At 52.8% G+C, this 27,310-nt stretch overlaps 1 protein-coding gene across 1 annotated transcript; it reads right to left on the bottom strand.

Moving 5' to 3' along the window:
* Positions 1-27,310, bottom strand: INCENP (inner centromere protein). The gene is made up of 18 exons (XM_063093757.1): positions 27,242-27,310; positions 24,251-24,401; positions 23,779-23,892; positions 22,057-22,847; positions 16,738-16,789; positions 15,845-15,902; positions 15,610-15,727; positions 14,421-14,472; positions 13,822-13,945; positions 13,614-13,748; positions 7,432-7,541; positions 7,237-7,357; positions 6,716-6,838; positions 5,557-5,726; positions 3,922-3,997; positions 3,621-3,728; positions 2,961-3,111; positions 1-1,503 (listed from the first exon to the last, which is right to left on the bottom strand). Exons 2-18 carry the CDS (start codon positions 24,388-24,390, stop codon positions 1,289-1,291), a joined length of 2,658 nt encoding a protein of 885 aa, XP_062949827.1. The 5' UTR covers positions 24,391-24,401; positions 27,242-27,310; the 3' UTR covers positions 1-1,288.

The following is a 27,310-nucleotide window of genomic DNA, read 5'->3' as shown; positions in this document are numbered from 1 at the left end:
AGTCAGAGAACATATGGAACAAATTACAATTGTGGAACTATACTTGAATGAACGTTTTTCTTTGCATGGGTACAATCTTCTGGACTTCAGTCTATTATGTTCACTATTTCCTCGTCTTTTAACACTCCGTACTTAGCTTTTATTTTGTCCTAAAGCAGGGGTTGGCAAACTTTTTCTGTAAAGGTTCAGATAGTAAATATTTTCAGGTTGTCTGGCCACAGAACTCTGTGGCATGACCTAACTCTGCCCTCAAAGCAGAGCAGCTGGAGACAAAAGGTAAACATATGGGCAGTTGTACTGGGTGTGTCAAATAAAACTTTAAAAATCTGACGTGGCTTGATTTGGCCAACAAGGATAGTTTACCAACCCATGTGAGGGGCCAGAGCAGCAAACTGTATGCACAGAACACAGCAGGCAGCTAGCAGGGCAGGACCAGGGCCTCCTTTCACTGGCGCTAAGCACTCATTAGTGGGTGAATGGTTTTGTTGGGGAAATATCGCTGCTTGCAAGCACAGCTCCCAAGGTGGTTTCAAGGCACATCCCTTGTCTAATCAGATCTCACGATGCAGCAGCAGATACACTTTCTCAAGTACATTCCATTCACCACCCACGCAGCAAGATGGAGCCTGAGGAGTGAAGAGGCTGAGGAACAAGTGGCAGAGCTGTGTCAAGACCCAGGTCCTTCCGAATGAACAAGCACCTCAGAAAAACAGGAAGCACGTCACCTGCCCCATCAGGAAAGTAATGGAAGTGTTTCTTGGGGGTTGTCCAAGCATCAGAACCACCCACTGCATCAGCATCTCTGAGGGTGGCCCCTACATCAGGTATCTTGACGCACACCGAAGGTGAAGGAACAGTGCATTGCTCCTACAGCCCAGTGGTGGCCTGAGACACCTGGCTGCAGGGCCAGGGGCCAGGTCCTTATGCCAAGGCCCCCAGTCTTCATGATATCCACAGAAGGCTGAAGGAACATACTTTATTAATCTAGCTCTCAAACACTACTGGCTAAAATTCAACTGAATTAAAACAACCTATTTACAGAGTTCTGCCTGCGGCCAGGTAGGGCTGGCCCTGGTTCTTCCCCAGTCACCCACCAAGACCATCCTCCAAACAGGCCGGGGGCCACCTTCTACCTGTAGCAGAAATACCCAGCACACAGAACACATTTATATACACCAGATCAAGCCCTCAGAGATGGCATGCCAGGCAGGAGAGCACTAGACCAACACAGAGAAGAGAGATAGACATAGATGGGAGCTAAGATTGCCGAGAAGGCCAGGGGCCTGCCTCAGTGCTTCTTCAGGCTGTAGGCCAGGCTGCCAGGGACCCTGGAGCCCTGCAGGGGTGGAGAGTTCCAGACGGCAGAGCTGGTGCGCTTGTGGTAGCGGGGTTTGCTCTTCTTGAAGATGTCCTGCAAGTCCAGTGGGAGAATGGTTCCAAAGAGCTCCGGAAGGTTCGGGGGATGGTAGTACTGGTGGATGATGGCCTGGCTGAGCTGGGTGCCTGCAGGGGACGCAGAGGGCTGGGTCACAAGATAGCTCCTCTTTCAAAGTCCTCCTCCAGCCTATGACATCATCTAATGCTGAGGCTGCTCTCATTTCACACCTACTGCCATCCTCTGGCAGCTTAACCTGAACAAAGGTTCTCAAGAGCACGCAAGAGCCAGGCACTTGGTTGAATCCTCAAGCTCATAAGCTCACTGTCCCCACCACCACTGGGAGGCAGGTACTTTATTCTCACCATTTTGTAGACAGGGAGATCTGCCCCAACACAGACAGCTACTAACTGGCAGAGCCCAGTCTGAAGACAGGTCTAGCTCCGGAACTTAAGCTCATGATGCCATCCTCGACCACCGTGGTTGGTTCCTTCTCATTAACCCCATAGGGCCCACGGTGCAGGTGCAGGCTGAGGGAACCTCTGTGCTGAAGCTGTGGGAGTGCACTGTCCTGCCAACAAGGCTGGGGAAGACTCTGGGGGACCAGGAGGCGGGATGTGCACCCAGAGCATGCTTGGCACCGGGTGCCACACTCAGGACCACCCATGCACTAACCCACTTCATTCTGAAAACCTTCCCATCTGGGTCTGATATCACCACCATTTCATAGATGAGGAAGCTATCTAAGTAAGCTGTCCAGGGTCAACTTTGCTGGCCGTCTGGCTCCACAGCTGCACTGCCCCTGATCACTGCCACCTCCTGAATGACTTAATGCTAGTAGTTAAGGAGACAAAGCCAAATTTCAGGTACTATGGAGTACAAATGAGGTGAAACTCACTGAAGCAAACTGTCTTCTGCAGAGCCCTGACCCCCTGTGGGATTGTGGGTCTTTCCCTCTGGGGGATCTGCACCCCGCCCTGACCCTCACCTCAGCAAACGCTGCACAGCTCCCACTATGTGCAGTGGTCCCTGCTCCATGCCAGCAGGCCTTGCACCCAGGCCCAGGGCAGCACAGCCACATTTACCCACACTCCTATTTAAAGTCTGGGTCAAACCATGCACAAGTGCCCCCGCCCCTCCTCAGGGCCTTTCCTGCCTTCTCCAGCTCGCCACATGCCCCTGGCTCCAGCTCTTAGTGCTCTGCCCAAAACCATTACCACTCTCAGATCTACTCCTGCCCCTGGTAGCTTATTTGGATCCAAGTCTCATCAGCCCTGCCAGGTGGGACTCTGAGGAGAGGCCCAGAGTCCAGGTCAGAATGCCCATCAGCATGCCTTGCCCAGGGCCAGCACAACATTGTAGTTCTGGTCCTCAGATGAGCCCGCTAACCATAGGGCGCCCCGCCCTCCTCTAGGCACTTGCCCAAGGCCCGATGCAGTCTTGTCAGGTCAATACCTCAAGCCCTCAGCCCATGAGCATGACAACCACCTGACATCTGTAGTGACCAATCCAGGACTTCCAGGGCCCTAGAAGGTGAGGACAGGTAAGGACCCAAGTCTTCTAGGGAGCTCTGGGCCCTGCTTACCTCTGGCCCAGGTGGGGATGGGCTTCCGGGGATGGGCCTCGTCATCGGTGGAATCATCACTATTCAGATCCATCCCATAGTTATCCGGGTTGATCTTGGGGGGAGCCCTGTGTCCTTGTGGAGTCATTTGATAGGAGGTACAAGCCGGAGACTGGAAAAAAGATATGCGGTCATCAACTCCCCCTCCACTGCATTCCTGCAACTCACCAGCAAGGTGCATTGGGGCTCGGGTAGAATCCCCTCAGTTCATGGGGAAAACAAAAAGGCTCAGTGGTCACTTCTTAATTTTAAAAAGTCTCAGAACATACACTACTCTGTCTCCTCCTCTCTCACATTAAGGTAAGTTGGAAACTTTCTTCCAGGTCAGTGTGTCTACACTCACTTCCTTTGCAACAGCTAGAAGGATACACACCGGGCTTAGTAGTGTTTTCCTCTGAGGGTCCCATTTTTTTTAACTTTATACTCTTTTATACAATTTAGTTTCTTTTATTTTTTACAAATTCTACTTTTAGAATAAGTACATATGAAAAATTATAAAAACAAGTAGGCCAATTTTATCTGTCTTCTTTCTTAGGTTCCTAACATACAGTATAGTCCATGCCTCCAGCTACTGGGAAGAGAATAATCAGAGTGGTGTGTTCTCCACCGTGGGGGCCTCACCTGCGCATCCACAGTCACATTGAGGCCTTTGCTGGCCCCTGCAGTCTCCTTGGCTTTCTTTTCCTTCTCCTCCTGCAGCTGCTGCTCAGCCAGACGCTGCTGCTCTTCCTGGGACCCAGCCAGCAACGGGATGTTAGAGACCTGTCTGTCTGCTTCTTTGCCCTCCCCCCATTGCCATCCCAAGCAGCAAGGAAGGCCAGGCAGCCTCTGCACCAGGTGTCTAGATCAGGCCTCCCCTGCCCTCCACAGCCCACAGCTGAGCACAGAACCCACGGGAGCCCCCAGCCCCACCCCCCTTCACCTTCTTCTTCTCTTCCAGTTCCTTCTGCAGCCGCTCCTTCTGCAGCCGCAGGGCCTTCTCCCTCTCCTGCAGCTCCCTGAGGACCCAGCAAGAGCCTATCAGGGCAGAAAGTGGAGCCCTGGCCCTGTTCGAAGCCCCACCAGAGAAGCCAGACCCAGCGGGACATGTCTTGGAAGACGGAATGACAGCATGGGCAGACCGAAACCGACAGCTGCACTGTGCCCCACAGGCTAGGAGTGTGTATAACCACCCGAGGGTGCAGCAAGCATGAGAGGGTGCCCAGCCTTGGAGTCCACCAAAATGTGACCCAGACTCATCCACACAACTTAAGTCTCTGAGCCTGATGCTTCTCTTTTGTACAATGGGGACCTTAACATCTTTGTTCCAGGGTCATCAAAAGAATCAAATGAGACCACTGTGCCAGCCTAATTATCTTAACCTGCAGGGCAGACACCCACTCCAAGCATGAAGCAGGGGGTTGCGGAGTCACCTCCACAGCTCACTAGCTTGTGAACTTGAACAAGTCATTTCACATCTGTGATGCTGTTTCCTCCTCTGTGAAGAGGAAATATGACGGTTCCTACACCACAGTAGGCTTCAAGTGAGGATTAAACAATGAAATGTGTAAAGCACATAGCTTGGTACCACCAAAGCTGCCAACCATTGTGACTGTCACACCATCACCCCTCAATGCCCCAGCACTGCCCAGCACCATGCAATCTTTAAAGCACACTAGCTGCCACCTACCTGTGCTCCCCTTCCTAGACTCCTATCTCTACTCTGCCTACAGGACCAGGGTCACTTTGTGTCGATCAATAAGAAACAGAAGACAGCCCTGATGCACTGAAGCCCTCTGGCTGTGACCCCTCACTTTTCATTAAGCCTGCAGCCTCCCATGAAGATGGACACAGAAAACAGTGCTGCCTGGGGTTTCCCAAGAGGTGGAGGCAAGAGAGGACAGCTGCTGAGCCTGCGCGTCTGCACACGCACACGGGCCAGGTTCTCTGCATCTACACTCACAGGCTCAGGATCCTACATATATCCCAGCCCACGGCATCCCCAGGCCTCAGCACAACCAGGCACAGGGTCAGCCCTACATAAATGCTTGCAAAACTCAATGTGGAAGTCTTATCTACAGCACAGAGACCACTGCATCTGCACAGCTGGAAGACCTCAGGGCTCCCAGACCCATGGCTCCCAATGTACAACAGTCTAGAAATGCTGGTGGGGGGCCAACCTAAGTTACTGTCAGCACCAGGGAAGGTACATTTAGTGGAGCAGAGGCAAAGGATGTTAAACATCCTGCAGTATACCCCAAAGATATCTCCTGCCCAAAAAGCCCATGGTGGCCCTATTGAGAAATATTAGTTTGTCCTGACCTCACCCTCACCTCTGTGTCAGTTGAAGAAAAGACACCAAAGGGGTCAGCACGTGCTGTTGAAGGCAGAACCAGACAAAACCCGAGTGTCCCCCCCACACACCCCTCCCCACTCCTTGAATCTCCTGTAGCCAAGGTGCACTTTAGTCAGGGGTCGGCCAGCTGCGGGCATCTGGGTTTGAAGCCTTGAAAACACCTGCAACCCCCAGTGGAGGTGGGGGCTGCGTCTAGGTGATGGCCACGCCAGGCTCCCTCACCTCTCAGCCTGCAGCCGCTCCTGCTCCTTCCTGCGCTCCTGCTCTGCCATCTGCCGCTCCTGCTCGCGCTGCTCAGCCAGCCGCTTGGCCTCGGCCGCCTTCCGCAGCCGCTCCTGCTCCTCCTCCTTCTTCTTCTGCAGCAGCTCTTGGTGCCGCCGCTCTTCCTCCTCCTGACACAGACAGCAAGGTCAGGGAGCTCTGGCCAGCCCAGGCCAGAGAGGCAACACAGAATGCCCGCAGGGAGGGAGGAAAGGCTGGCCAGAGGGGTGGAGGGGCAGGGGGCCTCCTCCCAACTGGCCACCCAGGCTCCTCTCGCATCAGCCACCACCATGGGCTGAGCCACGGGACACCTCAAGCAAGCAAGGCTCTGCAAGAATCACCCTGACTAGCCTGAAAACTTCAGCTGCAGCAGCACATTTAGTAGGCAATGGTACAGACTGGAGCTAAGACTCACTAGCTGTGTGACACTGGGCAAATCACTTAAACCCTCTGTCTATGGTTTCCTCATCCATAAAATGGGGACAACAGTAATACCTACACCTCATGGAGTAGCTGAGTTTATACACATAACACACTTAGAACAGTGCCTAGCACAGAGTAAATAATACACCTTAGTTATCAGTAATATAATCCCAATGACAGATTTGCATTCCCTAGAGTTACAGGACTGACAGTTCACAGGAAAAGGTAGGCCCCCGCTCATACAGGTGGAATATTCAAGGGATGGATCATGACAACAATCACATAGAGAACATTTAGCACATGCCAGGGCTACCTGAACACTCTGCATTAGCACATTTAACACTCAGAACAACCCTATCAAATAGATATCCACTACTGCTCCTTGAAATAACAGAAGCAGAGAAGTCGAGTAACCTGCCCAAGGTCACACAACTATTAAATAGGAGCACTGAGGCAGGAAGTCTGGCTCCAAGTGCATGCACTTAACCCTCAAATTGCCCCTTCTACAGAAGACAGGAGGCAGGTGACAGTCACTATCCCCATCCCTCAGGCATTTGTTGAACCTCTTTCTGAGCTTGAAGCAACAAATCCACCAAGATCAGCCCCACAAAATGGAGTGTGTCCAGCACGTCCTCATGGCACCAAGACAGTGTCTGTCCTGCCCCACCTCTCGCCGGATGCCCGCCTGCATTCGTACCTGTTGCAGCCACCTGAGTCTGCGAGCCTCCTCCTCCTGCTTCCTGCGCGCCTCCACCTCCTCCATCTTCTTGGCCGCTGCCTTTTTCTTGGCCTTCTCTTCTGCCAGCCGCTCCTCCTTGGCCTGCAGAACCCACCCACATATGCCCATTGGAGCAGCCCCTCACTTAACCCTACAGAGTGGGGCACAGGACTCTGGTGACAGGCACTCCATGTCCCTGCAAACTTGGCTTGTTCCCCACAGCCGAGGGGAGAGGACAGCCACAAACTGGTCCTATCCAGGAGCGCCAGACCAACCACTCACAAAGGGCTACCGAGAAACTCCAGAGCAGAGAGCTTCCAGATTGGCTCAGAAGGGCCTCCAAGGCCCATGGGACAGACAGGAGAGGGATACAGGGCGTCAGACCCGTAACTTGCTGAGGGGTCCAGTGCTGACCCTCGCCCTGTCATGCCTGAGTGGCTTGGGCCCCACCTGGGCACAGCCCGCCTGAAGCCTGGCCGCCCACCAGCCCAGGCTCACACCTTCTCGGTCTTCTCGTCGATCTGAGCAAACTTCTGCTCGATCTGCTTCTTCTTCTCCTCCTTCATCTGTTCCACCCGCTCGCGGGCCTGCAGCACCTTGCGGAGGCGCTCTTCCCGCTTCCTGTGGGACACCAGGCTGTCACGGGGAGCTCCACCCAGGAGGAGCAGGACCGGGCCGGGAGCCAGGCCACTTACAGCTTCACCTCCTCCAGCCGCCTCCGCTTGTCCTCCTCCACCTTTTGCCTGCGCAGCTGCTCCGCCTCCTCCTTGCGCCGCAGGTTCTCCAGGCGCTGCCGCTCCTTCTCCTGCGGTAGCCAGGGGGATTGGGAAGTGAGCCCAGAAGCCCCAGCAGCCCTCAGCCTGGGGGCAGCAGCCTCAGAATGCTGCTTAGGGGCAGAGTCACCCCACATGCCCTCTGTCCCCATCCTGGCCAAGGCCTGTGGCTTCAGTCTTTCCTCCCAGGACCCAAATGCCTCCAAGGGCCTGCATCATGAGTGCCCTCGAGTGGGCTCTGCCAAGTTGAGAGCAGCACTAAAAGCAGGCTCAGAACTAGCTCCGTGTGCTGAGGGTAACTATATAAACATCTGAAAAGAGAACCAAGAATGAGAATTGGAAGGGACAGAAAGGCAGCTTTGAAAGTTGTGGTTAATGTTCTATTTCATGGGTGGTGGATACATGAGTTAATTTATTACTACTATGCTTTATAACATATATTATGTGTATACACACACATTCCCTTGTGTATATCAACTTCATAGAAGTTGACAAGAAATAAAATATTGCCAAACGCTAACAGAGGTACCACAGGTTAGTGAGACAGTTTAGGGATTGTATTTTTTTCCTTAATTTTCCAAACTTCTTGTGATATGGCTATGTTAATAATTTTAAAAACAACTTTTAAAGAGTACTAGTGGGTTATGCAGACTGATGCTGGCACCCCTCCTGGGCAAATCCAGAAAGCCCATTGGGGCACAACCACTGGGCATGAGCAGGGGCTCCAAGACCTCACTGACCAAGGACAACACTGGTGCTTTGCCCTGAACAGTCTGGCAGTGGGAATGGGGCTGGGGCCCAACTGAAGTCCCACTCCCATTACCCCAACCTGCCTCCCACCAGACTCCCACCTCTGGGCTGAGCCTCAAATAACTGCTTCTCCCCAGCTCCCTGCCATGACGGTTACTATCCATTTCTCCCTGGCCCGGGCCTGGTCCTGCTAAACATTCCCACCTAGAAACCTGGCCCCAAGGTAAGAGTCCTCCCAAAGATGGAGAGAAGGGGCCCCAGATATGGGTAAGACGGAGTAATCACACTCCACCTGCTTCTCCCACTGAATGCAGCCACAAAACCTGAACAGAATACAAGGAGCAGCGATTTAAGGCCTCTGATAAGTAAACATTAGCGGATAGATTGGGGAAGACCTTAAAGCACCACAAAACCAGCAGTCAGCTAGCCATGTTTTCCTCTCACCTAACTCAATGTGGCCTGAAACTCCAAAGGAGTCACTGCAGTGCAGACAGAGAGAACTCCAGGAAAAGGCCTCTAGTTCTACCTCAGGACCAGAAGGAGAACATCTAATGCTCAGAGTGCGGAAACCCTATTTTTAGTTTTTTTCTATTCTCTCCTTTCACACAAGTAATCCCATGGTAACCAGGGAGAGCAGCAGTTACAGGAACCTGCAGAGTCAAAACTCTGAGGGTGGAGAACCTTCCTTTCCAAAAAAGGGGCTGTGATCCCAAAAGTTTGGGCCAAACTCTGCTCTTTTCTTTCTCTGTCCTCCTGCCAGGTGGCCCTGGACACATTCATGGAAGCGCACAGCAAAGCAGGGTAACTAATGCCCCAGCTTCCCGGCTAGAGCACAGAAAAGGGGAGCCCCAGAGAACCAGATAACACTGGAGAGATCACAAAAACAATAACACAGGTAATTTATAAACTCTTGGGCTCAGCTCCAAGCTGCAGATGCAAGGATCTGAACCTACTTTTCACAGCAAAGACACTGAAAACTAAACTAACAGACCACCTTCCAAGCCCCAGACTGGCTGCTGACTGGCCACACTGGGGACAGATCCAAACAGCACTGCAAAGCCTTTAAAATCTGAACTGACATTGGAACCATACCCCACAAAAGGCAGGCTGGAACCTGCAGCCTGAACCTAACCAGGTCAATCGCTGCTAAATTGCAATGTGGATAAAAAAAAAAAAAAAAAAACATTCTCCATAAGATTTAAACAAGACCCAGAGTCTCATAGCATAATATTCAAAATCTCCAGGATACAACCCCAAATCTCCAGGATATTCAGCATGCAAAGATCCAGAAGTCTCAATTCACATGGGAAAAGACAATGAACAGACACCACACCAAGGTGACATAGGTCTTGAAATTATTTGACAAAGACTTTAAAGCAGCTATTACACAAATTCTCCAAGTCATCACAGGCGTTCTTGAGACAACTGGAAAAATAGATAACCTCAGCAAAGAAACAGAAGATATGAAGAACCAAATGGAAATTTTAGAACTAAAACTACTATAACCAAAATTTTCCAAGTGAATGGATGGGCTCCACAGCAGAATGGAGAAGATAGAACAAAGATAGCAAACTGGAAGATAAGTCAATAAAAAATATCCAATCTGAACACAAAGAGGAAAAAATATTAAGGAAAAATTAACAGAGCCGCAGGGAACTGTGAGACAATGCCAAAAAGTCTTCGTTCCTATCATCAGCATCCCATAAGGACAGGAAAAAGGGGTGATACTAAAAAATATTTGAAGAAATAATGGCTGAAAATGTCCCAAGTTTGGTGAAAGGTATAAACCTATGATGTGAGGTCAGCGAACCCCCCAAAAAGCAAAGAAATCCACGACGAGACACACATCAATCGATTGAAAACCAAAAGGAAAAGAAAAATGTTCAAAGCAGCCAGAGAAAAAGGACACATTACCCGTAAAGGAATGACAATTTGTATGACTGAAGATTTCTCAACAGAAATCAGAGGCCAGAAGAAAGTTTTTAAAGCAGTGAAAGAAAAGAACTTATGTTCCCTGAAAATATTCTACAGAAATCAGAGGTGAACTAGGCATCCTCAGATTAAGAGGAACTAGAGAGTTTGTTGCCAGCACACCTGTTCTAAAAGAATGCTAAAAGGAGTTCCTAAGACAGAACAGGAATGATGCCAGAAGGAAACGTGAAACCTCTAGAACAAAGCAAGAGCAACAGAGAATGCAAATATGAGTAAATATAATACAATATTCCCCTCCTCTTGACTTCTCTTGAATGTTCGACAGCTGAGAGCAGAAACGATAATGTGTCTAATGGGGTAGTTGATGTATAGATATAATTTATAAGCCAACTATACCATACAGTGGAGAAGAGTAAAGGCAGACAAGGTGGTGAGATTTCTGCATGCCAAGTGAACTGGTAAAATACTGATTCTAAACAGACAGTGAAAAATTAAGTATGGAATACCTAGAACAAGCACTTAAAAGTCTCTCCAAAATGATGCAGTCAGAATCACAATAGACAAAATGAATCACTAAAAAATGTTCAAGGAAACTCCCCCAAAAGGACAAGGGGAACAGAAGGAAACAAGAGAACAAGCAGACAAAATAATAAAACAATAGCCATAAATCCAAAGATATCACTAAATATAAATACACCAAATAGAAGACATTGTCAGAATGAACTAAAAAAATAAATAAATAAAACCCGACCCCACTATATGCTTTGTGTAAGAAACTCACTTCAAATGCAATGATCTGGGAGGGTTCAAGGGCATGGTGCTGAGGAAAGGAAGCTAATCTCCAAACGAATTGGATGATTCAATACAATTTCCATGACGTCCTCAAAAGACAAAACCACAGTGATGGTGAACAGATCTGGCTGCCAGGGCCTGGGGCTGGGGAGGGGGAAACTACAGGGGAGGAACAGAGGGTGTTTTGTAGGTGATGGGAATGTTCTGGATTGTGGTGGTGGTTACATAGATCGATACATATGTTAAAATTCAGAGAATTGTATGCCCCAAAAAGGTCCATTTTACTACAGGATCCTTTTTTTCCAACATAAAACATTTTTTAAGAGATAAAAAGAAATGGAAGGAAAGACAGCCCCCAAGAGCCACAGAAACCAAGCTGGATGCAGAAGGGGCCTAGAGGTCACTGGCCTTTCAGGGCCCCACGTGGAAGGTGTGGGTGGCCTTCAGTAGGCCCCTCGCTCTCCAACTGCCCAGACCCCAGTAGGATCAGCACGAAGGCCCTGCCCCCACCCTGCTTCTCCTGCCAAGCAAAGTCCACCTGGCACCAGCACTCCCAGCCCCACCCTCTCTTCCTGCTCTGAGAGCCGAGCAGACTCCAGCTTTCAACAAGGCTCAGCAATGCAGGTTTTCATCCCAAAGCTGGAGTGCTGGAATTTCCCAGTGCAGGCCAGAGAACGTCTGCTGCATTATAAATTTTATAGAAGAATACTTGGTGCTTTGGAATTGTGTCATAGAATCTGTGTTTCTCCTCTGCCCTAACCCTCAAAAGTGGGCTGACTTGTCCCTGTTCCCAAGGTTGCCCTCAAGGCCACAGTGGGGGGTGGGAGGAAACCACAGGATGAGCGGCCCCTTCTGCATCTAAGGCATAACCTGAGCAGTCTCTCTCTGCCACTTAGCCAATAACCACTTTAAACCAAGCTTTGTGTTAGGTTCCTGGCACAATTACTCTTGGGTTCACCAAACCTCCAAGAAGTACCTACTGGTCTCTTCATTATGTGGCCAAGGAAATGTAGGCACAAAGGTTAGGAAACTTGTCTAAAGTCCCAAGGGCCCTGAAACCTTCCTTGGCTCCTGGCCTCCTAGTTAATGACTGTCCACGCCCCCTAGATGCCCTGTGCAGGGACCTGGGCTCCCCAAAGTAGGAAAGGGTGACTTTCTGGGCCTCTCGGTCATGTGACCTGCAAGGATCCCAACAGTCTGGTCATGTGACCTGCAAGGCTCCCATCAGTCTGGGTGGGGCACAGTGGCCTCCAGTAGGAGGAACAAGTCAAGTCTTCTTCACTGCTGCGGGCCTGAAGGCCTGGCAGGAAAATAGGCCTGTAAGGCCATGCAGCCCACTTACTGGTGTATGGGAAAGCATGATGTCACCTCACCTAACCAGAGGGGATGGACTGCCTTGCAGGACAGGCAAGTTCAGATGTCACCTGGCCAGCTGCTGGGAGGCCCTTCCCCTCACCAAGGCCCTCAGCTAGAGACAGAGGCCCTCCCGGCTGCTACAAGGCAGCACTAGGTGGCAGCAGGAGGCCCTTCAGGACTCCTGCAGGAACTGACAGAACGAGGAGGCTGTGGCCTTGGCAAGCGGCATGGGGAGTGGGGCTGCAGGTTAAGTAGGCCCCAGCTCTCCCAGGCTCCTCACTTGCAGCCAGCAGCCTGACCCAGCTCAGCCGTGAGGTGTCTGAGAAGAGAACAGCATTTGTGGTCTTATTTCCAAACAGTTCCACCATCACCCAGCACAGTGATAGACCCAGACCTCCCTCCCCGATCATTCGCCATCTCAAGGCTCAGGTCTGTGACCCAGTAAATCTCAGTTCTGTTCTCTTCACAGACCCACAGACCCTGAGGCCACCCAGTGCTGGGGCAGAGGGAGGGAGATGGCTGTGGGGAACACTCCACGTTGTGGCCCTGGTGAACAGCCCCAGGTCATGGCCCCACCTGCCTCCTCCTGGGAGAAGAGTCAAAGGCAGAGACTCTGCAGAGGAAGGACACGGGGCCCCCACGCCTCTCGTGGCCCCCACCTCTCCATCTCTCCTCCTGCTGCTCCCGCTGCGAGGTTAGTGCTTCTGTAGTGCCATCAGTTGTGTGAGGACAGAGTTACAGCAGGTAAGTGCTAGGTGCAGCTAGGTTACAGGACAGGAAAAGGCTTTACTTACAACAAAGCTGCACTGTGGGGGAGAGGAGACAGGAAAAAGCTAAGAGTTAGTGCCGGTCGGGGCACAACCTGCCAGGCAGACCCGGCACCAGCTGAGCTGGCAAGTCTGGCCAGGCCTCGCCCTCTGGCCTGCACAGAGCTCCACGCCTGCCCTCTTCTCACCCAACCCTCACCTCCAACTGTGAAGGTGTCCAGGTATGTACCTCACCTGAGCCACTCACACCAGTGTGGGGGTGGACGGGCAGTGCAGGTGGTCTGATAGGGCTCAAGACCCAGGGCTCATACTGAGCCAACTGAGCCTCTGGGATGCAGTCAGAACCCACAAGGTCAGGAGAGCGTTCCCAAATGCCAAAGCAGCCAATGGCCACACCTGAATCTGCCCAGCCCTATGCTCCTCCCAGCAGACTAGGAAACAGACTGGAGCCTTTGGCTATGTGGCCCCGGCTCCAGCAAAGCCCAGCCTGGAGCACAGCTCCCTCACCTTGGGGTCCATGCGCAGGGGAGTGTTGCGTTTGATGAAGGACTTCATGACGCTGCCACGGGGGGCTGAGGTCGGGGTCATGAGCATCTGGTTCCTCTGCACCGTGTGCAGAAAAGTCCGGAGGGGCCGTACCACCTGCAGATGAGGACCAGGCTCAGGATGCGGTAGGCGGGGCGGGGCACCATGTGGGGAGAGGAGCCTGGCTCACCTTGCTGGCTGGACAGGGCGGGGAAGGGGTCTTGCTCTTGCTCCTGGGGGGCTGCAGCTCCTCATCCTCCAAGTGCTGCTCCTCATCCAGCTCGCTCATTGCCTGCTTGTAGCTACGCTTCCTCCTGCGAGGCACAGGCAGCAGCGTCACAGGGCAGACAGCCACAGCCCCGGTGGGGCGGGGGCGGGAAGAGCTGACCCAGCAACCCTCCCCACAACCCTAACAACACCCCATAAAAGGCTACCCCTGTGAACAAACTGGGCCCACCATAGCACTCTGGACTGAAAGGGACTGCAGAGCTGGGCTCTCTCCACCCAACCCTCTACTGCCCACTCAGAGAAAGGGAGGGGAGCAGCCTAAGGTCACATGGCCAGGGAGATGCAGAGGGGCAGGGTCAACAATTGGGTCGCCCCATTCTCAAGCCAGTGCTTGTCCCACAACTGCCTCCTTCATTAAGTCAGAGCCCCAGGCCACACCCCAGACAAGAGGCAGCAGAGACCCTGACCATGCACCCACCCTCCCTGCACTAGAACTCAAGGTCTGTGCCCGTCTGGGCCCTCGGAACAAAGTGGCCTACACGCCCCTTCCCAGATGCAAACCTGATGCTATGAGGTGGCTCTTTGGGCGCAACTGCTTGGTCAGTCTTGGCTTCTGTGAAGAGAGCGAGTTCAGCAAGGCTGCAGGAGTGATGGCAGCAGGGTGGGCATGGAGGGGGAGGGGAAGGTGTCGCCAGCGACAGCAGCCTCGGCAAGGGCAGGTTCCCTTCCTGGAACCCCCAGGGTGGCCATCAGCAGAAGTATCGGCCACCAACTAGACTTGAGAAATCTGTGGACGCCGAGATCCCAGCATGCTATCCCTAGCCCACAGACCCCTCACCACCAGGGCCTGACCTCTGTGGCAAGAATGGCAAGACAATCCCATGGAAGAGGCCCCTACCACTGCTAACACTAAGAGCTGTGTGCAGAAGCCTTACAGAAGCTGCAGGCTCTAATAGCTCCTTGTGCAGCTTCTAACTCCTGCCCCTCCTGGCCCTTTCAGCTGGTGCCACCATGACAGGACGAGGGGAGGGCTCCTGCTGCAGGGCCAACATGTGGGGCGCAGCGTCAGTACGTGTTGTTTCACTACTAGGAGAAAGCACCCCTTAAGCCAAAAAGTCCTTGCAGCAGCCCTGGGGACTGTAGGGCTAGCAGGACCATTGTCCCTGACCTGTCATAAAGAAGAGGAAGCCATATTCAAGATCTAACAGCTGCAGTGCTCTTAACACAAGAGAGAGAAGCTCCCTTCCCGGGAAGACATTAGAATCCCTCCCAGACCCTGGAGCCCCTCCTCCCACCCCCACCAATAGCCTGGGAAGTCAGGCAGGGCTCCAGACCAGCTCCTGGAGCCCACAGCTCTCCTGCCCTCCTTAGACAGGGAAGGACCTCCAAAGTGAGAAGGGAGCCAGTGGCAGAGACCAACAAGAGGCCAGGGAAGTGTTCAGGCCCCAGCCCGTGGTTCTGCCCACTGCCCCATAGAGCGGGCTCAAGGCCTGAAGCTAGCACCTTCACATAATACCCCAATTCAGGCCTGTCCCCCTGCTTCCTGGCCACTCAACATGACACTTGGCAGCAGCTCCGGCTGAAATGCAGGAGGTGAAACTTACAAATTCAGAGATCTGTGCATCCCTCAGGTATCATTTATCTTTGGCCTATTAGCCCAGAAAATGGGGCTCCCTGATCCCCAGATAGAGAGGCAGGCCGAGGCCCCTGCACCTCCAGCATCTGCTTGCGGCAGGTCTGGAGGACTCACCTTGCTGCCTCCCAGGGGGTGTTTCCTGGCCACCAGCGGCAGGCCTGGAATTGGGTGTACTAATGGCAATACTGCTGACCCTGTGGGGCCATGAGGTACTCCCATCGTTCTTGGGGACCTGTGGGAAGAAGCAAGGCTTTAGGGGTCTCCAGCTGGAATCCGAGGCTGAGGACGGCTGTGGCACAGGGCAAGAGCCCTGGGGGCAGGAATCCCCTCCCTTCCATGCCGGCCTTACCTCTGGTTCAGCTGCCTGCATGGGCTCAGCCTCCTTGCAGGGCTCCTCCTGCTCAGGGCTGAAAGCAGAGCAGGGGCACTGTGGGACCAGCCCAGCTAGTCCAAGCCCTCCCCCACAGTGAGCCCCTCCCCCACTCCCTGGGGAAGGGGCCACAAATCCATAGCCCCCAAGCAGGGCCAGAGGATAGCAGCCATTGGCGAGGTTCGCTGGATGTACAAGGGATGCCAGCTTCCAAATCTGGCTCCATCTTACCCCACTCAGGGCTCTTATTTGGGATGGAGGCCCTGTCCCCAGCTGCACCTCAACCTCATATGTCCAGGTGTGCTCACCTCTTTGGAGGACTGCTCTCCACTCATGGGGCCAGCAAAGCCAACAGGTTTACCCAATCACTTGTGACCCCACCCCAACTCTGCTACAAAGCAAGGAGGGAGGGGGACTACTTTTAGTGGTGGTGGGAGTGGCCTCCAGGAAGAGGAGTTGCTGTCCTATCCCTAAGCAGTGCTGGGTGTGATCCTGGGGTGGGGAGCACCCCAGCCCCCATTCCACCCCACCCCAATTTGAATGTGGCTCCTCATGGCTGCTCTGTCTCCTCCACAACCCACGGAGCCCACAACCCAGGGTGAGGACACCCGGCTTGGAGGGGTCAGACCAGCCAGGCCGACAAGCAATCCTAGGGACTGCTGCAGGAGGACCTGAAACCCACATCACTTGCCACCTGGTCAGACAGGGCAGGGGGCAGGGCTCCAATGGTGGGCATCCCTGGGCAATCAGGGCTGAGGACAGAAGGCTCAGACCAAGGAAATGCTTCCACATTAGTCTCACCTTGACTCTCTGGTCCCCAGGGTACCCTTCCCTCCCCTCAGACAGTCCCTAAGCCCTAGAACTGAACTCACCAGACTTTCTGAGGCACCTCAACATTCAGGAGCCTCTCCAGGTAACTGTGACCTGAAGGGGGAAATGAAGGAACAAGAGACACCATCAGAAACTAGCTAGGTGCCACTCCAAAAAGTCCAGGGAATGAGGTTCCAGCAGAAACTGGGCCACTGCTCCTTCTCTAGCAGAGGCACCGCCATGCCCTGGGCCCTCATCTCAGCACTCAACCCAGCATTCTCAATGGAGTCGGTGGCTTTATGCCTCTGGGTACTTCCTAGCTGGGAACATGCCCCATCCACGGGCACATCTCAGCTCCTTCAATGGGATGGGACTATACTGGGCCGAGACAAAATGTCTGACGCAGCTCTAGGCCCCCAAGTCCCCACGCAAGGCCCAACACAAAGCAGGTTTTCATTCAACAAATATTCATCAAGTGCCCATGATGTACTGGGCCCTGGGCCAGGCCCTGGAGACCCAATGGTAAGCAAAACAGACAGAGCCACTATCTGGTCTTCATAACAACCATCAAATAATCCTATAAACAACACTGCGATACATGCAATGACAGAGAAGAGCAGAGGTTTTTGAAATCCTATAATGGGGGGACCCAAGCTGGTCTGAAGGATCTGATGTGAGGAACAGGAGTTTACAGACAAAAGGGGAAGAGAGGGAGGGAGAAGATGGCCAGGCCATTGCTCCTCAGAGTGTATTCTCCGACCCCTGCAAGTCCCCCAGACCCTTTCAGGGGATCCATGGGGTCATGACTATGTTCACCACAATCCTAAAATATTATTTTCCCTTTTTGCTGTGCTGACATTTGCCCCGACAGCCCAAAAGCAATGGGGGTAAAACCGCTGAAGCCCTTAGCACCACTCAGGGCGGTGGCATCAAACCTCCACTGTATCACACGCAATGTCCAGCTGCACTTACAATGTCCTTGAAGGGGTGAAACGCATGAGCTTTATTCAACCTACACTCAAGAGCATGTCTTTTTCACATACTGTGGGATGAAGCGGGAAGTATGCAAAATGCCCTTCGTGGGCAAACCAAGTCTACACATCACCACCCGAGCTAGCCGCTTTTTTCATGGAACACCATTGTTAGTGGAAGAACGACCCACAAACTACACTCATTCAATCTAGGGGATTTGGAAAAGATCTTCTTACAAATGAATGAAGTGGGTCTGCCACTTGAAACAACCAACACATGTGGTGACAATAATAAAAAATTGAGACCAAAAAAACCTAAAAGTAGAATTTTGAAAAACGTGTATTGACCACCACCAGGAGCTTCATAGCTCCCCAATACCTAAAGACTTTTCTGATGAGATCAAAAAACAAATGTTTTTGGTTTTTTTTTTTAACATATAATGAAGTGTGTCAACATTTGAAAGATGTGCCTAACTCGACAAAATGGTATTTTCCAAATGACCAAAGTCTGAGGTTATAAAGTCACAAGCCATTCAGAGTACAGGACAGTCCAATGTGAAATCACCAACGTGGTTTCAGATTCCACATGGCAACGAAGCTTTAAGAAACTATCACTTGTTGCATTGAGTGTAATAACAAAGAACATGCAGAATTATCTGAAAAAGCTATTAAGATATTCCACCCTTTTCCAACTATACGTCTAGTGTGAGACTAGATTTCCTTCGAACACTTTCACCCAAACAGCAAAATGCAACAGATCAAACACAGAATCCAGCTGTTTTCCTTTAAGCCACACATTAAAGAGATTAGCAAAATCTCTTTAGAATAATGCCAGTGTCTTCACTATATTTTCATTTTGGAAAAGTTATTTTCTCATAAAACATCTTATATTAACAGGTAATAGGCTTAGTATTTTAATTTTTAATATCAAAATATTAAATAATATTTTTATTCCTTTAATGTTAAGGTGCTAAAAATATTAATATAAAAAACAAGATGTTAAATAATATTTAAAATATTTTTAAATTCCTCAGTTTTAATTTCTAATACAGTAATTCTCAGTAGATATAATCTTATAATCAAAGCCTTTTGAGGTCCTCAATCTTTCTTTTTTCCTGATGATACATACCAGGAAACCCCAATAATTTTTAAAACTTGAACCAGGTGCTAGGACCAAATCTTGACAGCCATTGGACTAGGAAGGAGGAAAAGCACCTGCCGAGTCTATGGGACAGCAAAAAGGAGTTTTTCCAGGGAATACAAAGAAGGCTGACCACCCTGAGCCACGGGAGCCTGGCCAGAGCAAGACCAAGAGGCAGCCAGGGTGGGGTCAGGTGGCACCCAGGGTCTAAGGAAACAGGAGCTAAAGCAAACTGGCAAGGCACAGAGAGACCAGAGGCAAGGACCCTTCGCGGTTTACCAGCCAGGCTGGGGGAATGGGAGGGGACAACTACAGGGCCAGGCTGGCTGCTATGGGTGGTGACTGTCCCCACTTCTGGGGTCTATAGCCAGAAGACATGGCACCCCTCATCTCCCCATGCCTCCCAATCCCAGCCCAAGTGCTCCTTGCTTGATGAGGGGCAGAGGGCGAGAAGACACCATGTGCCTTCCAGACTACTCCACCAGTACCAGGATTTCTCTGGAATGTTGGTGCCACGTGCATATCATTTGAGACTCAGAGCCAGTCTGGTGGCAGGGAGGTAGCCTAAGGCCTGGCAGAGGGGCCAAGGGGCTGTTCTCCAATGCAGAGGTGGCTGGGGAGCCCCAAGGAGCCTAGGCCATATAACAGGATGTTACACACACCCTGAAACAGCAGCCCCTGTCCCCTGCCCAACCACTTCAGAGCCCCCTGCCTGTCACATGCTGCCTGCCAGCCCCCTCTGCAGATGCTCCAGGCCAGGAGGGCAGGGTTCATGCTCTGCCCAGCAGCTCCTCACGCTAGTGCTCCACGCTGACTTCCAGAGGTCCCTGCGCCCACTGTCACTCTTGGTCTTCCTGTCTCACTTCTCCACTCCCCTTCTGCAGGTGCTTCCTTCCCCTCCAAAATTATCGAGTTGCACTCAAATCCTTGTGTCAAAGGCTAGTTCTGGGAGGACCCAAACTGAGATCTCACCTTAAAGTTGCCTGCCCAGCCACGCCCCAGAGCCTGGGGTCAGGAAGGCCTCCAGGAAGAGTTCTCTCCCCTCGCTTCCCTGCACTCCTGCAGCTCCTTGCTGGGGTCAGCCTGGCCACACCTACACCAAGTTTCGGGGACACAGCTGTTCCTGGGGTTTATCATTTGTTTTCTTTAAATAAGATTTACCAAGCACGTACCATAACCAAGCACTAAGACGGGTTCTCAACCCACATTCAATCAAGGCAGGTGTTATCACCATTTCACAGATGGGGACACTGAGGTTGAGAGAAGGGGTATACCCAAGGTCACCCAGAGTCTGTGTAACTCCAGATCCTGGACCTGCCTCCTCCTCTCCCTCTTCCTTCCATCTCAGAAGGGGGATGAGCCCTGGGCTTGGTGTCAGACAGACCTGGATCACGTGCACCAGTCAGATCACAAGCCCACTGTGGGCAGGAAGGGGCAGAAAGGTTGGGCAAGAGAAATGGGAAGGGCTTAAGAGCTGAAGATCTGGTTTTCTGACCCAGAAGCACAAAAGGGCCCCTTAGAGACCCTCTCCCCTGCCCTGCACAGCACTGCCTCCACAACTCCAAGCTCACCTGCCCCCATGGGCCCCCTTCCAAAATCAGATCCAGCCCTGAGGAAATCTCCAAGGCAGAACTGAGACATCTAGGTCCTTCTGAGAATCCAAAACTGGATGTGCCAGACTGCACATCCACACATGCCCCAGATTGTGTCTCCGCAGACCCAAGCCCCAAGCCCTGGAGCAGGTCCTTTCACAGTCAGCGTGACCCGGCCAGGGACAGCCCTGCCAAAATGAAGCACCCTCACCTGCCTACTGCACCCTACCCGGGGCTTCCCACCAGGCTTCCTCAGCACGCACCTGCCTTTCTGGACGGAATGAAATATGTGGGACCCAAGCCCCAGCTTCCCAATTTGCAGGCTCAGTGGCCTCCTTAAGCCTCAGTTCCCTCCTGTGCAAAGTGGGGAAATCCTAACAAGCTAAGGGTGCTGCTGCGAGGACCGAATGGGACAGCCTTTTCTATTGTGAACCTTTAAGAGCCGGGCAAATGCCAGTGACTTTACTATGCATTAATATTAAACCTGGCCCATCCTCTCCATCCATCTCACTGCTTTGCCTGCGTCTGGCCTGGATCTTTGCAGCAGCCTTCTGCCTGGTCTCCCTACCTCCTTCCAGCCTTTTCTCTTGGCTATTTTTCACACCATGCCAGGACCCTTCCAACACACTTACTGGACCACTTCTCCTGCTTCGGTGGGGGAACCCAAGTTCCTCATGTGGCACACGGCGCCAGACACCCTGTCACTTGCTGCTGCATGCCTTAGCGTCTTTGTACAATCTGTTCCTCTGCCAGGTATACCTATCCCCACATTTCTTCCACCTGCCAAAAGCGAAACCATCCTTCAAAACCCTCCCCACTCAGACCCCACTCCTTGCGCAGCCAGCCCTGACCTGCAGAGCTGCCCAACTCTCCTCGGTGGCTCATGACATGTGCCCCCACAGGGATAATGGTCTCTGGAGCTGAGATCTGAGGATGATCAAAGCAGCTATGATTATCAAGACTTTCCTTCATGCCAAGCACCATTCTAAACAGCCTATGTGGGTTAATCAAGGAAACTTCACCACGACCCTTCAAAGTGATGCTATGATTATCTCCAGGTGACAGATGAGGAACACAGCCCATGAAATTTCCATAACCTGCCCCGGTCGTAGGGTGGTCATCTGCTCTCCCAGAATGAGCCTGCTGCAATAAGAAGTCACATCTCTAAGACCAAACACCCAAAGCAGTTTCACTAATAGGAGGCGGCACACAAACATGGTGAACCTAAGTAGCCACTGCAAGACGGGAAGGGAGGGGAGGGAGGGAACACACCGGCCCTGAGCCAAAGGCCCACGTTCCAGCCTCAACATGGCCATTAACCAGAGACACTGTGGCCAACCCCCCTGGACTTCAGTTTCCTCATCTGTAAGACAAGAAGGTAGCACTAGACCTATACCGTCCAATATGGTAGCCACTAGCTACGTGTGGCTATTTAAATCTAAATTCAGTAAGATGTAATAAAATTTAAAATGCACTTCCTCAGTCAGAGTAGCCACATTTTGAGGGCACAATAGCCGGACACACAGGACAGCAAAGATATGGAGACTTCCACGATCACAGAAAGTTCTATGGACAGCTCCTTGCTAAACGGCCCCCCAGACCCCCTCCAGCTCGGCCAGTCACCAAGGACCACCCGCCTCCCCTCCCCCACGCCCACTGCCCAGCCCCCCGACTCACAGATGATGCGGGCAGAGGCAGCCGGCTCCTGGGTAGTCTTCTCAGCAATCCTTCCGCTTGCCCTGAGGACAGTGCTTTCTTCTTTGGCCACCAGGGGGTACTTTTGGGACAGTGAGACTTGGGGTCCTGGGGAGGACGGGGCAATCAGGCTGCGCCGCACGGAGCGCACGTTGGCGCCAGAGCCCGTGGACGTGGAGAAGTTATCTGGCAGGATGGGAGCCAGCACTCGCTCCCGCCACGGAGAGTCTGGAAAGCCAGGCGAGTCTTGTGGGCCTGGGGAGACCTGCGCAATCCTGAGCTTGGAGGCAGACCGTCCTGTCCCGACCCCTCGACCCTTGGGGTCATGGGGTGTAGACATCAGGGAGCTCACTGTGACAGACTCCAGCCTCCCGGCCTCTGGCTTCTTGGGTGTTGATTCCTTGTCTGATGTCAGGACACTCTGGGAGGCTGGAGCTGTGGCTGGAGCCTCAGATGGAGCTGGGGCAGGCTTGAGCTGGGCAAGGTGCAGCTCGGCAGTCTGGCGCTCACCAGCACCTATTATCACCATGGGCACCTGCTGGCACTGGGTAACGCTGTTCTCGGGCTTCTTGGTCAACACTGTGGGAGACTCAGGGGTGAGCAAAGGAGCAGTTGACAGCGTGGTGGCTGCTGCAGCTGCGGCCGCAGCACGGGTCACCCGCCGCAGGATGGAGCCGTTCTCTCCCCCAACGGTGGCCAGTTTCTCCAGCTTGTCCTTGCTGCGGAGGTGCCGCGAGCTCAGCTGGCTGCTCCGAGTCTTTCTGCGGGATAACCTGCCAGAGGCAGCAGAGACTGAGACAGCCCAGCAGGGCAGAGGGGGCACCCCAAAATCGACCTGGTGTACACAGTCTCCCCAGGAGCCACCAGCTTGGGTGGAGTACGTATCAGAGGACTTGGAGGCAAAAGATCTGGGTTCCAGCCCAGGATCTGCCACCTCTAGCCATGACAACCTGGGCCATTCCGCTCTGAGCTTCGCCTCTCTAACTGTGAAGTGGGTACAATGTCACAGACCTCACAGGACTGCTAGGGAGAGATTAAGTCCATACAAACCTCCCACTGCCCGAGGTCACACTGTACCAAGTACCCGGCTGAACACATTACACATGCTCTCACTTACTGTGCAAGATGGCTCCGAGACGTGGGTGCTATTACCCCCACTTTAGGGATGAGGTAACGGAAGCTCAGAGAGGTAGAAACTTAACCCAAGGACATACAGCTGCTGAGGGGCAGAGGTAGGGTTTACATCTGGGCCTGACCCCAGGACCCTGTCTCTTTCCCCAGCACTCTGCAGCCCACGATCACTCCCATGGGCATTAGAACAAGTATGGCAATAGGAAGGTCGGGGACCAGACACCTGGTCCACACCTCTGGTCACTCTCACCTAACAGAAGGTAGGCCTCTCTTTCTTGTCCCACCTCTGGAAATCTTTCCCATCCTCCACGGCCCAGATCAAACACCCCCACTCTACCCCGCCACCACCACGCATACACAGACACATGCTCTGGACCCCATGGTCTTAGGTCACACTTTGTTTCCCTGTGACATCCCACCCACCCCTCGGCGTGACCCCCATGGTACCCACCACCACTCCTGCAGGCTGCTGCTTCCATTAACACCTTTGGAATCAAGCTCTCCCAGAGGCACCAAGTCTCCTAGACCCCACCTGCCCAGCTCACCTTCCCCTGGCCTCCCAGCCCCTCCTACCTTTTCCTGATGGGGTCTCTGTTTTCATCCTGAACATGAGAAACCCGTCTCTTCTTCCGTCGGTTCTTCTGAGAAGGTGTTTTGGGCATCAGCTCTGGCTCTTTGCTGAATTCTCTGTTTGGTACAAGGAGGAGGATGCTTGAGGCTGCCTGTGACCTGCTGCCCCCACTCCCACCCAGTCTGGCCCCCGTCTGTTTCCTGGCAGGGACAGGTCAAGCCAGGGTGACCAGCACCAAGTGAACTCTCCAAGGCCATGTGCAAGTCACCTGCTGGACACTCAGGGCTTCCTCCTGAAGACATGGCAGGAAAGCAAGTTCCCAGGTGCGCATTCAGGCTCCATACCCAAACAATCATCGTGAGTCAGGCAAGGGACACAACCTCTCCTTCCTCTTCCCATGACACTGGGTCGGGCCTCCGCCACGCCCAGGCAGCCCCTGGCATCCCCACACCACCGTTGTGCCCCTGCCCTCACCTGGTGAACATGCGCTCGGCCTCCTCCTGGATCTCCCTGAGCCACACCAAGTCCTTATTGTCCACATTGCAGAAAAACTCCAGGAGCTTCTGGTCACACAGCTCCAGCAGGTGGATGGGCCCTGGGGCTGTTGTCCCCATGGTGGCTCTGTCTGGTGAAGGCACAAGAGGAACAAGAGGCACGTGAGCTCAGAGTAGGGGGCTGGGAACTTCTCCAGGGAAGAGTCTGCCAGGCCACAGCACCCACTCCCCAGTAGCCGCCAAACACCCAGTGCCTGAACCAGGGCCCCTCCCTAGTGTTGCACAGCTCCAAACACCAACCTATGGCCTCATTTCCATAAAAAGAAGGGTCCTTCTCCTCACACTCTTCAACTGCCTCCCCCTCCACCCACACACACAGCATGGCTGTGTCCCCATAACTCCACACTTCCCAGCCAATTCTAGTATCAACAAATGGCCTTTTCTGGGTTTGAAGGTGACAGGACACTGCCACCTGTCTTCCTGGATCAGGGACAAACAGCGGCCACCCTTAGTACCCCCTCTCTCTCTGCCGAAACACAGGCCTGCTCTTACTCTCCTGTGGACTCTCCTCTTCCTACTCATGGGGAAGTGGGGGCCAAGACACAGCCACCCTGCACTACACACGATGAACCCAGACATCAAGCCCAAAAACATCAAATCCAAATGCCTTCTTGCCAGTGAACAACAGGGGTTCTGCATTCCAAAGGAGTGGGTAAGAAAGTAGGGGTTCAGAGACATGCTCTCCAAGGGACCCCCCACAGCCCTCTCCCTTGGGCTGAAATGCCCTATATTTATACGAGGGAACATGAACGGACGAGGGAACATGAAGGGAACTGATAAGCAATGTCTTGCCTTTAAGAAAACTTCTCTACAAATACCGGGAAAGAGAAAATACAAAACCAGTTATTTTTTACTTTCTTAAAAAACTTGCAGCTCAGGTATCCTCAAGACTTGTTCATAAAATCATCTCAAAAGACCCAGACAAGGAAGAAGTATTCTATCAGAGTCCTAGCAAGGGCTTAATAAATATCCCAGTGGTGAATGAATGAAAGAACAAATGAATGGGCAGCAGTGGGAGGCCAAAGTAACAGATGGCATGGCTCCTGTCGTGGCAGTGACCTACCATCCTGATCTATACCTTCAAAACCAAGAACCACACACAGCTCAGCCTCCTACCTACAATGGAGGGTCCTGGAAGGAGGGGTTAATTGCTGACCCTTGATCTGCCACGGAGCTTAACACCAGGTTAGGTTGCAGCCTCATGGGACTTCCTTGGGCCTGATTTCAGGGGCACACTAGCCTTTGTTCCTTGAACAAAGCTCTGCCCTCTGTCTGCAACATCCTGTCTCCCATTTTGTATGCCTCACACCTCATCGCTTGGATCTCAGCTCCTGAGGGTGGACCTGACCACCAATCTAAACTAGCCCCAGCCATGATCCCATCCATTGATTTCCCTGCATCCTACAGGTACCCCTCCCCACCACTACTGCCACACAAGAAATAGCAAATGAACTCACTCTGAACAGGTTAGGACAGGCCAATACACATCCCCTGTTCCTAGATGCCAAGGGTAGCACTAACCAGGGCAGGGCTAAATGGGTAGGATCACACAGGATTTGGACAGAGACCTCAGCTCTGCAGCCAGCCAGTCGTGAGCAAAGCCTCTCCAGTGACATCCCTCTCACTCCCACCAGCTCCTCTGCACCCAGACCACAGCTCTGGTGAAGTGCAGGACCCCAGTTCAAGGCCAGCAAACAGAAACCTGTTTGAGAAAGCCAAAGGTCTGCAGAGGAGCTATAGAAAGCAACAAATGGCCAACTTTTTAAAAAGTATTTGTTCAAATTGGCAAAGTGGGTGAGAGCTTCTTTCACAAAGTCGAAAAAAGCATTTGGACTTCCTCCATGGGGAAACTTGTTTTTAACAGACCTTGGCTTGGCCATTTAAAAAGAGTCTAACCATAAGTTAGAACAGAGGTGACCCTGAGAAAGGAGGAGTTAGTATCCAAGAATCAGTCTCCTGAGAAGAGCAGCAAAATCTCATGTTCAGCCGGTTTAAGAACCTGTGCAAAGAAAGACCCAGAGCACCCAACATCCCACCGAGGAATAAGAGGGCTCATCTTCCTCTCCACACCACACACCGGATTGGAGGCCCCACCGCCCTCCTCTGCAACTCCTGTTCTTTCCAGGGTGCAGGAAGTAGGGCACCTCTCTGCCACACCTCGGTGCAGGGCGATCATAATAGTTGCTCCCATTTACTGAGTCCTACTCCATGCCCGGCCAGGCATCATCTCATTTAATTCTCACCACATCCTCGAGGATACCCATGTGCAGATGAGGAAACTGAGGCAATGGGAAATTAAGTCAAAGTCACCCAGCAAATCAGGGGCGGAGCCGGGATTTAAACTGCGCTCTTAAGCACTAGCCATACCGCCTTCTGGATATCAGCCCCTGAAAAGCCGGCGCCAAGTCTCGGCTCTGGGAAGCCTCACGACAAGCCCACGGTGCCTAGATGGAACCGAACCGCCTAGGGAGTGACAAGAGAAGGGGCAGCATTGGCCTCCGGAAATGGCCAGTTTAAAATGCTGCTCGGCTGGGAGCGGGGGAGGGTTGAGAAAGGGGTTTAACTATACAGAAACGCCATTTGGCATAAGTCCGCCGAACCAGCCGGTGGGTTTCGGGCTTCCTGGGCGTCCAAGTCAACGGAGAGACTTCTCAGGCACAAAACAAGGTGCTGGACGCCCTGCAGGCGGAGAGGACGGGGTTACTCTAGGAACCTGGGGGCCTAGGTGGAAGATGGGAGTCCTCTCAGGCTCCAGGACCGAGGCAGGTCACCTCGCCACTTGGAAGAGGTGACCCTTACACTCCCAGGCCGCGAGGGGGAGGGGGGTCCGGAGCTGGCAGGAAATGGGGCGGGGAAGGGGGAACGAATCCCTCACCACCCCCACCCCCGCCGGCCGCCCGCGCGCACTCACTTGACCGCCTGGCGTCACCGAAGGGCTGACCCGACCCAAGTCCGGCCGTCTCCCTAGCTGAGTCCCCGC

Source organism: Cynocephalus volans, chromosome 4 (genome assembly GCF_027409185.1).
Source record: "Cynocephalus volans isolate mCynVol1 chromosome 4, mCynVol1.pri, whole genome shotgun sequence".
Lineage (NCBI taxonomy): Eukaryota > Metazoa > Chordata > Mammalia > Dermoptera > Cynocephalidae > Cynocephalus > Cynocephalus volans.
This window is presented reverse-complemented; position numbering and strand designations above follow the sequence as displayed.

Excerpts from the sequence above, each read along its gene's own strand:
- INCENP (XM_063093757.1), bottom strand. The coding sequence starts at position 24,390 with ATGGGGACAACAGCCCCAGGGCCCATCCACCTGCTGGAGCTGTGTGAC. Across the intron at positions 15,728-15,844 it reads TGCAGGCAGCTGAACCAGAG|GTCCCCAAGAACGATGGGAG; the intron begins GTAAGGCCGGCA and ends TTCTTCCCACAG. Across the intron at positions 14,473-15,609 it reads ACCCCCTGGGAGGCAGCAAG|AAGCCAAGACTGACCAAGCA; the intron begins GTGAGTCCTCCA and ends CTCTCTTCACAG.